Genomic DNA, 13,601 nt, shown 5'->3' with positions numbered 1-13,601 from the left:
ATGTGAAAATAAAGAATAATACTTCTGGAGAAACTCTCTCCAATGATAAATGTGCTATGATCAGAAGTGAAGTGCCGTTTTGAAAAAAAAAAAATTCCAGTTGACTTCTGAGGACCAAGAGGAACATACATACAGTGCGTTACTATCTTCTCTATTTGCGATTTGAAAACAAATGAACAAAATTCTAACCTTCCCCACAAAGCGGCTTGAGCACCATTCAGGAGTCACTTTGTAAGTGCTAATAGCAGCAGCAGAAGCAAACTTGCGTGAGCAGCATCAATAGCGAGATGACATTTCTGATTAAGCTATCTTTTTAATCCTCTTCTGAATGCACCATTATTTAATGTTTCTATCACAGTGATGCCAGAAGACTTAGTTAAGGTAGGATTCTTGTAACTTCATGCTGCACAGAGATCGCAAGTTGCACAGTAGCTCAGCTCTGCTGCATAGTTGTTCTTTGCTGCATGTCGGAAGAGGAGCATAAAGCTGTCTCAAAGTCTTTTTTTCTGTGCTGGGATGCTAACTGAGCTGGTTCTGCCTCTTCTGCTATTACTGAATAGCTCCATCTACTCTTCCCTTTCTTCCCTATAAGGCACACCTAATGAAATACTGTAAATCCCCCCCTTTTTTTTTACCCTTCTCGCAGTTCTGGGGAGAATTCTTACCTTCAGGCTTTGCTAAGATATTCATGTGGAAAGGCAAAATATCTTGTCTTTCTGTTATTCACTTTGTTATTGAAATAGTAGAAGTTGCTATGGTTAGGGTCATCAATATTTCCATTATAAATCTTTTTCATAAACTGCTGAAACTGAGCTCAGCTAGTGTAAAACAAACAAAATCTTAAGTGGGGGAAGAACATTTCATGAGCATACTCTTCCCTAATTATGAAATAGGATAGGCTTGCCCAGGATTTGGTTATGCAATTGGGTAGGAAACTTGCTACAGTTAGGTACTGTAAAATTCTTAAACGTTGTAGTTTTTAAGGGCTTTATTTACATTTATTTTGAAAATGAAACTAAAGAAAAAAAGGAATTATTTATTGGTTATGTTGAAAAAGCCTTTTGGAATCCTGTTCTTGAAAACAGATAAAGTGAAAATCATTAAAGAGAATCTGTCTGTGACAGCTTAATAGGTTGAACTGATTCACTTCCACTTAATTAATTGTCATGCTGTCCCTTCAGAGCCATTTACAATACCAACTAATTGCATGTACTTTCTATTTTCTTTTGTTTCAGACACTGTCAGTCTGCAAAATGATGATTCCAAGGATTTTCATTTTCTGTAGGAAACGTGAAGATCGTGAGCTGAAGTAAAATCTTGGCAGAAATTTCTTGAGAATTTTGCCTTATCTTCTTCTCTTTGAAGGATTACGTTTACAAGAAATCGATACCATCAAGCGACACTTTTACAAAATAAAGTCATATTAAAAAACCTAAGGATAAAGCGGTATTTATGCTCAGAGAAAACTGGATTAACAATGAGGCCAAAGACTTTTCCTGCTACAACATATTCTGGAAACAGCAGACAGAGATTACAAGAGATTCGAGAAGGTTTAAAGCAACCATCCAAATCTTCAGGTCAGGGACTACCTATTGGACCAGGCAGTGAAATTTCTCTGGAGCCTAAGATTTTAATAGGGAAGGATGCTGCAAGGCAGCAGCAGATGAGACAAACGCCTAAGTTTGGGCCATATCAGAAAGCTCTGCGAGAAATTAGATACTCTTTGTTGCCTTTTGCTAATGAGTCAAGCACTACGGTAGCTGTTGAAGTAAACAGGCAGATGCTCCAGGAACTGGTGAATGCCGGTTGCGATCAGGTACGTATGAGTTTGGAGGGGGGATAATCACTGCCTTCAAAACAGGTTTATACTCGGGGCTGAAGAAAGGATTTTCACGGAAGTTATCAGTCTTGCCAGTTGACAAAATGCACTGATTCTTCTGGCAGTCATGTTGTTGTATGACTGGGAGAGTAAATGGACTTGCTGTTGAGAGACGTGCCTAGTATAGGGTTAATTCATGTTAAAGATGGTCATGGCGACCTCTAGGATTCACTTATGATTTCTACAGTTGAGGTATAAGGCTGAACAGGGTAGCTTATCCTTTTTTTTTTTTTTTTTTTTCCCCTCAATACCGGAACAAGCCTTAACCATGAGTAAGAAGGTAGAATTTTGTCTAGCACATCGAAGTGCAGTTCACTGTCAGAAGCAAATAGAAACGACAGAGGCAGTATAGTCTTTGAAGAAGCTCACTTGCTGTTTGCCAGAAGCAGGTGGAACTGGTTGGATGTTCAGCAAGTGGCAGTGGTTGGGTGCACACCTTTCCTTCATCACCTCTGTGTCTATCAAGAGGTGGTAGCCCTGTCTTAGATAAGGGACTTGGCACAGAGATGCCTGCTTTTGTTGTTCTGAGATTGATGCTAGAATGTATTCTTAATTAAAAGACCATTCACATGGTCTTGTGTTGAGCTGCTTCCAGTGTTAGTATAGACTTTCACCTCTGTCCAGAATTGTTCAAAGGTTTGCTTTTTAGAGATTAAGTGCTGTTTTGGGTTCAGATTCTGATAATTGTAGAAACAATTTTTTTTTTCCCATGTGATTGAATGGCAGTTGTTGACCAGCTGCAACACTTCCATTTATAATCCTTGATATAAACTGCAGAGATTTAAAACTGAAGTGGCATTTCCTTGATTTCAAAACTTAACCTCTGTTGTCTCATGGCAGAGTGTGAGTCTCTTGACTCCTGTACCATATGCTGAATCTGTGTAACAAAACTAACATCAGGTATTACTATAAACAGTCTGCATTTCTCTGGAGCTATAGAGGCATTAATTAGTGTTGTTTCTATTCCAAAGAGTTTATGCTATGTGAGATAATCAGAGCTAGAGTAGATTGCAGATCCAATGAGAAGTATTGCAGTACAACTAAAGACTTCCTAGTCCAGTGAACCAAGATGCTGTACTGAATTATTTAACTGGAGTAACCAAGGATTTTCTCTGATCTCAAGCATGCCATGAAAACACAGAGTTTTTTAGAACTCTACCCTCTAAATTTCCCTAGCTATTTAGGATGAGAACACTCCCTGTGTGCATGAGCCAGGGTTAAATGAGCACAGCTGGATTCTAGATTGGAAATCTGGATTTGGTAGGTTACATGGACAAATTGTTCACACACAGAACAGGCTTGTTGGACTGAAATCTTGGACAGTACTCTGAGCACACTCTACAGCACAGAAATGTTAAGCCAACGTATAAAACAAATACCTGAGCACCTGTTAAAATGTATTAAAGGCAGTGTAATGCACTGTGTATGTGAAGTTTTTAATATCTTTACCTATTTTGACTTAAACGGTCATACAAGACTGCTCCTTATAGAGCACTGAGAATGAACCTGATTCTGACTCTTATGTGGAGATTTTTGCTACCTCCTTAAATTTGGCTGCACATTTTTGGTGTGGTGGTTTTTTTTTTCCTTCATTGGCAGTGATCCTCCCTAGCTGTGACTTGTTGCCTGGAGATGGCATTATTTGGCCTATCCCGTAGGTGTGTTTGGCATTCAAACCCGTCCCTTAGGTGTGTTTGGCATTCAAATCTAAGCATAAGCAGGATCACATTTGGCTAGAGTCCAGATAGAGGTTCCAAAACTGGAGTCTTGTGACTAAAAATGGTGGGTTTAACTGATGTGGGCCCAGGCCCATAGGAAGGTTGGCTCACCTGGAGAGTTGTGAATGAATGGAGCTTCTTGCGATGGCTTGAATGGTACCTGGCCCTGAGGATGGAATGGGGTAGGGTGACAGACTTGATTACTACCTCTAGATTCTTCTTTTCCTCCTGGTGCCTGAGCTGTTTTGAATCAAATGCTGAACTGTTTCAGAGCATGATGTGTAGAACATCAGCCATCCCCAGCTATCTTGTTCCTGCTTGTGAATCAAAGCCTTTAGGTGCCCACTGTATGGACATCTTCTGTAGTCCTGTAGGCAGCTAACAAATCTCTGATTTAACAGAGAAATGAAGCACCCTCAGTCACTTTACCTCTGGACCCAGTGCTAGTGGAGGTTCGTAGATGGGCATTGAAGTCTTGTGTGTCCTGTCCCCCTGCCCCCAAATGCCAGGAGCAAGTGTCTAGATGTTAAGGATTTCTGTCCGTGAATAGCTAATCTACTTGAGCCTTCCCCTACAGCTACTCTGTGGAGTACAGGATCTTACACCTCCTGATCCTGTTGCATGGTACAATAATCAGCTGTTCCAATGGCTGCAAGCGTCCTGAAGTTGGCAATTTGTCATAAGAAGCATTAATCATGGGCGTTCTAGGAAGTTGTGAAGAATGAATAGATGGCTATAACATTATCCAGTTTGATCTTACCTGAACTGCATTTTCAAGTTGGGTTTGGGCTGATGCTCTTTGATGTTCTAGATGGAACACAGGAAAGTAATCCTGACCTTGTTGTTAATCTGTTCTGGTGGACAACACGCAAGGACCAGGATTATTCAGTCTGTTTATTGGGCCACAATAAGGATTTCTGAAAGGGTCAAGTGGAACAGTGACAATTAGAAGGAAGGAGAATAAATTTTAGAGGCTGGGGAAAGGATACTTCCATTTATTTTATTAGCTTCACTCATCTATCATATCTGTAGCATGGTTAGATTTTAACACAACCATTTTACATACTACAAGAGACATTGTGTATTAGGTAACATAAATGCAGGGTTTGTAGCTCCTTGTTCAGCCTAAGCTTTAAGATGAAATTGGTTTAATTAAATAAAAAGAAAACATCAGAACATTTTATTACTTCATTCTTGTTCTATGAAAGACCCACACAGACAGGAAATTGGTTATAAGCTGGTTGGTAAACTTAAGTATATAAAACGCAGTATAATTCATGAAGTAAATACAAAATTTTTGTGTCTTTCAGTTACAGTCATCATAGGTGTTACATATGAAAACCTTTTTGTTTTTTTTTAAATTGATTAGGAATCTGCCAGTTCCTTTTAAATGACCGATGTTGTTTCACAGAGATTTCAGCCATTGTGTAGCTTATGATTTTGTAGTGAAATCTGACCCCCAAAACTTAATGGGGACTTTTTCTGTTGACCTGAAAGAAGCCATGATTACACACTTTTTTTTTTTTTAACAGATACAAAACAAAATTACACACATAATTAGTCACAGTTCTCCCTAAACAAACGGAGTAACTTGTCTGGTGTTTGCTTAAGTCATCTTTTCAACAGTAATTATTTAGCAAGTTTGAGTCAAAAATAATTAGTGCAGCATAAATTGTTTTGAAACTTGTAGGACATGACTGCAAAAGGCTGGACCTTTTTTGTTGCAAAAGCTTGAAGCCAAAACACTGCTAATATACTGTTCTTTAGTAAATACAACTCCTTGGGCTTGGAAATGTAACTTGCAGTCACTGAAGAGGGACAGGAGCATGGAGTGTCTGTCCTGCGGGCTGGTAAACCGCTGGAATCACCTGGGGCAACTGGATGGCGTTTTGGGTGTGGTGGTAAATGCAGCTGCTGTTGTGAATCGAATTTTTCTAATGAATAGATGCAATTGAGCATATGATCAGTGACATTCCAGCAACCTGAATGGGCTGTACTGTACTTACTGTACTTCCTTAGAGCATAAACAGCCACTGACATTGTAATTTAGAGTGGGCTGAAGCAGTTCTAGATGAACCGTGGAACATTACACACTTGTCACTTTTTTTTTTTTTCCTCAAGCGAATTTCTTTTCTTTGATCAAGGGTGCCTTTTCTGGGTGAAGATTTCTAGACATAGCTTGGGCAGCTATTTTTAAGAAAAAATTATGTGTTAGGGTTTTTTACAGGCTATGTACCTCTAGTAACATGCATCATGTACTCTACACTGAATACTTATGTGAATATGTGAAGTGGAGAAGTTCTTACTCTTCATTTTTTTCCAGAGGATTTTATAAGTATCTCTGTAATAAAACACCTGTGCTAATACCAGGACATTCCTGAGGGGAAGATCTGTCCTTTGGACACTAATTATAGCATCTTTCAAGGAACTGGAATGGTATTTGTGGGTATTGTAATGTGACTAAGAGTATCAAGCTGACTATCTTGTCATCTGTGTTATACTGAGTTCATGGAATTCACATTGTAGAAGGGGGGTGTTGGGGTTGTTCAGGTGGTTTTGGTTTTTTTTTTAATTCCTCCTTGCATTCCAGGATTCTTTTGATCTCTTCATCATGGATGACATCTTTTTTATTTAACCCATTTGGCAAAGATTCCACCCTAATTTGGGAACTACCACTAGATTTTGGGGAAACTTTGAGAATGGGGAATACAATACTTACCTCAATTTGAACAAATATTCGCACTTCTTTAAGTGATGGAAATCCTGCTGTGCAAAATAGAACTTGGGTAGGAAGTCAGTTTTATGGTTTGCATGTGGAATTAGTATTCTGATTTTTTTAGTATTCTAGTTTTTTCCTTTTCTATATAGTATTTTAGGTCATGCTTGTTCACATATAATCCATGTGCCATCTATCCGTGTGTTACTGAGCAGTATGACTTTTCATCCTATTGCTGGAGCAATGAGAGGAAGCAGATACAGTGCAAAGTTTTGTTTTGGTAACAGACAATGGAAGGCTGGAATTTTGCTTGTAGTAAAATCTCTGTTGCAATGTGTTTGTTAAGCGGGCAAGTCTAAAAAGACATCTTGCCTTCAAGGTGAAGGGCAGCAAATTTTGTAATAGCCCTGTGCAAATGGGGGAATTAATTTCATAACATTGGCCTGTCCCATAACAAAATTTTGTCTTTTGATTGGGTAAACTTGACCTGTGTTAAGGATTCTGCTTTCCCAGCTATGTACCAAAACCTCCAGGATGAACATTTTAGTCGTCATCTGGGTGTTTTGGGTCCAGATAGTTTTATTAATGAAAAATGGCTGCAGAATGAGCTGTTACAAGATTTCCTCGGTTATTCTGTGGGGTGTAGGTTAAAGGTGGCAAGAATCATTACAAGCTATGTTGCAGGTTACAAGGAGAAAAAAGGGCCCTTCAAATGAGGGCACTCCGTGCTGAATGCAGGAGAAGGATTTTATTTTAGCAACTGAAGTAGATTTGATAATTCAGGCCAACAGTCTCTTGTGTGTTCGTTTGCCTGCCTCATTTGAAGCTAAGTTGTTCACTCTGTCTTCTCTTTAGCTGTGTTGAGAGCTTGTTTCATAAACTTTTCCTAGACTTACTCCTTTTCTCTCCAACCTCCCTTTTTGGTTTCAACCTCTTTCACATTTCTGAGAAGCTTCCAGTAGTGTCCAGTGTTCTTCCATCAAGGCATGTAAAGCAATGTGTTTTCCCACCAATACATCTGAAGTTAGCCCATTAAGTCATTTCAGTTTTCAGCTGCTTCAGAAAAAAAGTGAGTCATAGCTTTCCAGGGGCTGAAAGCAAGAGGCAAGGACTGCTCTTGAGCCGATACCTGCCAACACCTCTTTTGTATCCAGTTTCTCCTGTCTCCAGTCTTCCTATGTTGCTGTCACTTCTTGATGACTCTGTCTTAGCGAATATACTTAAATCTTCCATTTCATGATGCATTTCCTGCAATGTATTTGAGAAGGTGCTTTTGGATTTGTTCTGTGTGAGCGTATCAGAGTATGCTCTTGTCCTGCAGAAGCAAGATAAATAATTTTGTCTTTTCCCTTGCATTTTCACAGTTGTAGAAATGTCCCTTGGCACTAGTAGGTGATTGCATGTGCTCCTTCACATGACAAGATGTGGCTTCTTGACAGCTGGGCAATAATATGGCTGTGAACAAGACTGCAGTATGTTTTAAACTCTGCCCTTTATTCTTGTTAGTCTCCTTTCTTCTTTCGCAAACTATAGAATAAATTGCATCTTGGTGGTAGGATTGTTTGAAATGAACAGAAAAGGAATCAGATGCCAGACTTCAACTGTAGATAAGTGTGAATCTTGAGTTATGTTAAACTAATGCTTCCCTATTCCTCATGTCAGATAATCATTCTAGAAGCTTGGGAGTTAACAGTCTAAAATTATATATTACTGTAACAGTGTGCAGGATTAGCTTGCATTGGATATTTAAATTGTATTTATTAAAAATTAGTTGTCAGAAGAAGGTTGAGCTATGGATTTTTTTTTTAAATAAAAACTAAAATGACTTCATCACAGTCACTAAAAATTCTGTATAAGCATTAACTTCAGTCTCTGAATAAAAAAGCCCTTCTGACCAAAAGTGAAGATTGCCATTATTATAACAGGAAGTTGATATCACAATAGTAGTAGGGTGTAACTGTTCCCTTTGTGTTTTTTTTCTGATGTTCTTAGCCTAAATCTCTGCTCTTCTTTTCAGCTTGTATCTGAGAGGAACCAATGTGATTTTATGCTGAGACTGAAAAATAGCATCCCTGCAATGGGGAGGAGGGGTGAAGGTGGGGTGGGATTTTTTGGTTGTGTTTGTGGGGGGTTTTTTCTTTTTCAGAAAAAATTGAATGAGATTTTAAAACTTAGATTTCAGTGGAAGGACTGGAGGCAAGGCTTTTGCATGCTACAGTTTTTAGAGTTAATCCAAGGTATGCATTTAAGAACTCATTTAATTCAACATAAGAATGCTTTTCTGATACTTGCCAAACTAAATAAAAGCTTATGTTAAAGCTGCTAATTGAATGTCAGTAGAATGCAAATAAAAGTCCATGACTACTTTTCATGTGATACACAGGTATGTGCCATACTTGTGTGGAATGGTTTTGGGGTTTTTTAATCTTTTCTTTTTCCTAAAGAATGGCTGAATATACATAAATTAACTTACGGTGGCAGTCCTTTTCCTCACTTTTTTTTCTTGCTGTACCCACAGGAAAAATTATTTTTGCAGACATTTTGAAATTAGTTGATCATCAGAACTGAAACTTAAGTTAACAGGAAGAAAAAAAAATGGAGAATTTAATCTGTACCCTGGGTAGAAATACTGTCACTAGGTATGTGAGTTCATGGTAATTTAAATTGCAAGAGAGTAGCCAGGCATTCAGTTGCATAATAAAATCTGATAAACTGAAGGGAACTAAACTACTTTTTCTTCCATTTTATTTATAAAATATCATTGCCAGATACTGTCATATTTGCCCCAGTACAGAATGAATTTACTGTGACTGCATTTTCTGTAAGTATGGTAGTATTACTACTGTGTGTGTCTGATTTCTGGAAGTATTGCTGTCTGAATTCTTACCACACCACTTTTGGAAGAAGAAACAGAGACCAGCATGGTCATGCCCAGGAAGTAGGGACTGTGGATCACACCACTGTTGCTCTGAAGGTGACTGGTGATGTGCTACAAAACGCAGCAGAAGCACTTTTTGGTTGTGAGGTTGATCATGTCACTCTCAAGCAAACCAGAGCTTTTTGGTGCTTCTTTGGGCACAGCATTCAAATCCTGCTCAAGCAGCTGCTTGTGGTGGTGGTGACTCCTACAGAATGTCCATGTCCCATGTGTGTTGTCTGTGCATCCCCCCAGCCTACAGGCTCCAGTACATACAGTCTTTGTTCCTTGGGTACTGGCTGTCTGTGACTTGCAAATGCATGTACGTAATGCTATCTAAAATAGATGAGGAGAGACATTCAAGAGACCTTCAAGTTGAGTTTTCTTGGTGATAGCAGCTGCTGTTTTTCTCATTTACTGGGTATGTCCATTAATTCCCCACCATTTCCTCTTTTCGTTAAGAGAGATTAAAAAAAAGCAGCTGGGCAGGCCTAGGTTTCCTTTATTTGACTTGGGTAACAAGCTGGATTGCGAGCTGCCTGCATACAGCTACTCTAGTGTAGATGTTTTACTGTCAAGTTACAAATATTTTGCACTAGTAAAATCAAGGAGGGACAGACACCCTGTCTGTTTGCTTAAAGCTACAGATGTTTATGTCAATTTGGGCCTTACCCTTACATAAGTCATGTGTACAGCATGTGAAATACATTCCACATACATCTCCCTTTCTGCTTATGTTCATAATCTAATTGAGAGCGTAGCTTAAATCTGTCATTTTCATGTTGCTTGGAACTGAGGCTTGGAGTGCAAAATGCTGGTCCTTATTTATAGGTTTTCATCATTCCCTAGCTTTTTGAAAAAAAAAAAAAAGATTAAAAATGCCTCTGATTACCAAAATAGAGGCTGAAGTTGCTGTGGCATTGTGATGTTTGGTATTATCCTACCATAGCATCAGCAAGCTCATATTGTCCGGACTTTAGAGGGATTCCAATTTCCCATCTTCAGAAGATGCTTAAATAAAAGCCTGGTGAAAGTCAGCTAGTCAGACTCTTGCTGTCTGCTTGCTCTACACATCTGCTGCTGCTGGTCACCCACAATACTGTTGCTCTTGGAATATTTTCAGCTTCAGGCTGCAGCTTGGTGGCTGATATGTCTTCCCCAGTACCATGTGGCTTCTGCTGAGGTGGTTCCATCAACTCTGATATTTATGGGATCACACAGCTATAGTCGCAGCACAGCAAAAGTGGTTTTGTCCTAATGGTCTTGCCTTGCCATCTGGACTGTCACTGGGAGTTCACAAGAAACTTCTCGTATACAAACTGACACATAGTAGGTTTCACCCAAGAGATGCATGTGTGCATATATGTATTATGACAACTGCAGTGTTTGTATGGTACCAGCTGTTTGCGAAGAACTTAATGCACAGGATTTGGTACTGCACTGAAGTCTTCTTTTTCAGGCTAAATAAACAACATTCTAATGTTTGAGGCTGTGTTCTGCTTCCCTGCAGTATAAGAGAGAGATTTTTCCTGATGAGAAACTTGTGCTCTTCATTTTAACTGAATCCAAGCAATTAAAAATATTTCCCCGGGGAGGTGAAGAATGAGCAGAACAGGAGAGGATATGAAAATACTTTTTAAAAAAAAATTATATCTGGGTCAGTTAATTTTCAGAAGGCTGAAGCCAGAGAACACTGTGTACCCATAACTTTGTGAATCAGGTAAGGGCTATGGCAGAGACAGCCTGTTCTGTGCTGCTTTGTCTTTGGTATCAGCATATGTGTGTGTATGTGAAACTGTTACTGCGACACATACTGTCTTTGCATTTAGAGAAATATAAATGCAATCTACATTTAAATCTCAACACTTTTCCATTTAGATTGCTTGAATGACCAAGCAGCATTTTCCAACTCTTTCTATATCCTTTGTCGCTCTAATGTGTGATTTGTAAATTACTCATTTAACCCGGAGCATGCAATGGTGCAGTGTATTACTCCTCACACATAAAATGCTAGAAAGAAGACTGCTGATACTAGGTGATAATATAGTTAAGTTCTTGCCTTTCAAAGAGATTGACTTCTGTAGGACAAATAGCAGGGTAAAATTACTCCTGTGTAAGTCTTTATATGGTTTGGTTCAGGTTTTATCCACCGTTTATGAATCCATTGGATGTGTGTTACTTCAAAACAGAAGAAAATATCAGCAGACGCAGCTGCTCTGCAGCTTCCTTTTCTCCATGTTCATTTCGTTCTTCTGCTGTATCAACTCTTTAAATATCTTTAAGGCTTTTCAAGGCTATACCTTCCTTTACATGTTGTCCTATTGCATTTTTTTTCTGCTCTGTTGGTTTGAATGACTAATATTCCACACCTACATGCTTTGCTCTGTGTGCCTCTGAATACCCTAAATGCATTATTTTTTTTAATATAATTGCAAACTATTAAGAAAGAACTTTTTTATAGTCTTCAGCCTTATTCTTTAGATTTGATGTGATATCCTAAAGACTTATAGATGCAACTGTAATGTGACTTTGACAGCACACCCCATGTATTTTCATTTCTGCATTTTTTCTTCCATTCAGTGTCAGGACTCCATCGTCTGTGCTTAAACTAGCTACCTGTACCATTCATGCTTTTCTTCAAGCTTTGCCACAGTGACTGTTTATTCCACCCTCCTGCCAGATGTTAGCCTAATAAAGATGCATAAAATCTAATTTAACTGATGTAACTGTAACCTTGGAAATACTAATATGTGCAGGGTATCCTGGTTTACAAACCAAACAAAAAAAAAAATTAAATCTGGCTGTTCCAATTAAAAACATAAAAAATTGTGGCAGTTTGACAGAGATCTTTGAATCAAGACATGTCCACTCCCTATTGGCCTATTTTTGTCCTGGCTCCACATGAGTGCTAATAATTTTCTCGGGAGACATGCTTTCCACCTTGCTGGAGCCTGTTTTTTCTGATTGTCCAGCACAGTTTCTTGATCATGCTTATAGATGATAGATGATCCCTTGATTGCCTGTGTAGTGTGTGCTGCCCAGACATGGTAGTGACCAGCTGGCTGTGTGCTGGAGCAGGGTGAAATTCCTCTTTTTCTTTCAAGTGCTCAAGCAGTTGCTCTGCTGGAAGCTCACTTCCATCTTCTTTGTGTGATCATTTCTTGCACCTTGGCCATCCCTCCCATCCTGAAAATCTTTTTATTATGTTCTCTAATTCAAGGAGTAAGATCATTGAGTGCTTTCTTGAATGTGTTTTTATGAAGAATTTGTGAAACGTGTGGTGTTGCAGTCATGCAAATGGTGGAAGATATGTTGTTGGTGCAGTGCTAAACAAATTGAAGACTTAGAGCTAGGAGTTTACAAGCGTGCAAAAATCATCAGTTTCTGCCAGGGCACGTGGCAAGCCAGCTCCCCATACTACAAAAGCAGGACCTCACTGGGAAATGCCAGCAAATTCAAAAGCAAGCCACAAGAATTTTCATTTGCGTTGGTGTGCCTCCCCCCGCCCCCCATCTCTCTGTTTACTGAGAAGTGAACCTTCAGGGTTTTTAACCACATGAAAGTAAACTAGAAAAAGTATTTTTCAGTACTACTTTGGTGCTATAAAACCTTCTGTAACAAATCAGTTCCACTTTTCCAGGAACTTCCCTGTGGTTTGTAAGCGTTAAAAGCTGCTGGAGATTGAGAACTTGCTGTTTCAGGCCCTGCTCTACACTTAACACAGAAATGGGTGCTCAGTTTTACTGCCAGGGAGAAGCTGTTGCCTTCTGAGCCTGGAACACCTCTGCTCAGAAGGCAAGGGAGAGTCTGAGCTGCAGCACAGACTGTGGCAGAACTACCTTCTCCCAGATTCCTGGGAAGGTCAGAATGTCCTGCTGTGTATTTAGCATCTCCAGGAATGCTATATTGGGCAAATAGCAGTGCTATGTGTTGTAACAGGATTCCTTGTTTTTTTGCAGAGAGCCATTATTTTCTTCCTCTTGTCTCTTGGAGGAGGGTTTGGGCTCCCAAGCTCACCACTGTCTGCTGGAGTTTGAACTCAGTCGTCACCCTGCCCTACATGAGGCAAACAACAGCAACAAGGGGAGACCATTATCTTACTTACAGCTATGCATAAAACTTCCTTCTCTTTCTTTCTCACATTACCTCGAAATAGGACTATTGCCCAGCACTAGACAAAACCCTGAGTCAAACTAGCAGGGCACTATCAACCCTCCTTGCACACAAACTTTTGAGACCTGAATTTTGGGAAAACCCTGCCACTAGACCACAGATTTGGTTTGTTTTGCCATGATCACAAAGTATCTTTGTGGTTTCCCAGTCTGGGAAGAGACTCAATGGAACTAATTTTTACTACACCCCCCCCACCCC

General features: G+C 39.4%; 1 protein-coding gene across 1 annotated transcript in view; it reads left to right on the top strand.

The window, feature by feature from the left end:
- Positions 1–1,477: 1,477 nt before the first annotated feature.
- Positions 1,478–13,601, top strand: part of LATS2 (large tumor suppressor kinase 2) — a 47,211-nt gene continuing 35,087 nt past the window's right edge. The window contains exon 1 of the mRNA XM_026851482.1: positions 1,478–1,816. Within this exon, the coding sequence (XP_026707283.1) occupies positions 1,478–1,816 (339 nt within the window). The remainder of the gene's footprint in view (positions 1,817–13,601) is intronic.

The sequence above is a fragment of the Athene cunicularia genome (assembly GCF_003259725.1).
Source record: "Athene cunicularia isolate RWA chromosome 1 unlocalized genomic scaffold, athCun1 chr1_part1, whole genome shotgun sequence".
NCBI lineage: Eukaryota > Metazoa > Chordata > Aves > Strigiformes > Strigidae > Athene > Athene cunicularia.
The sequence above is the reverse complement of the archived record's forward strand: the minus strand, read 5'-3'. Positions and strand labels throughout refer to the sequence as shown.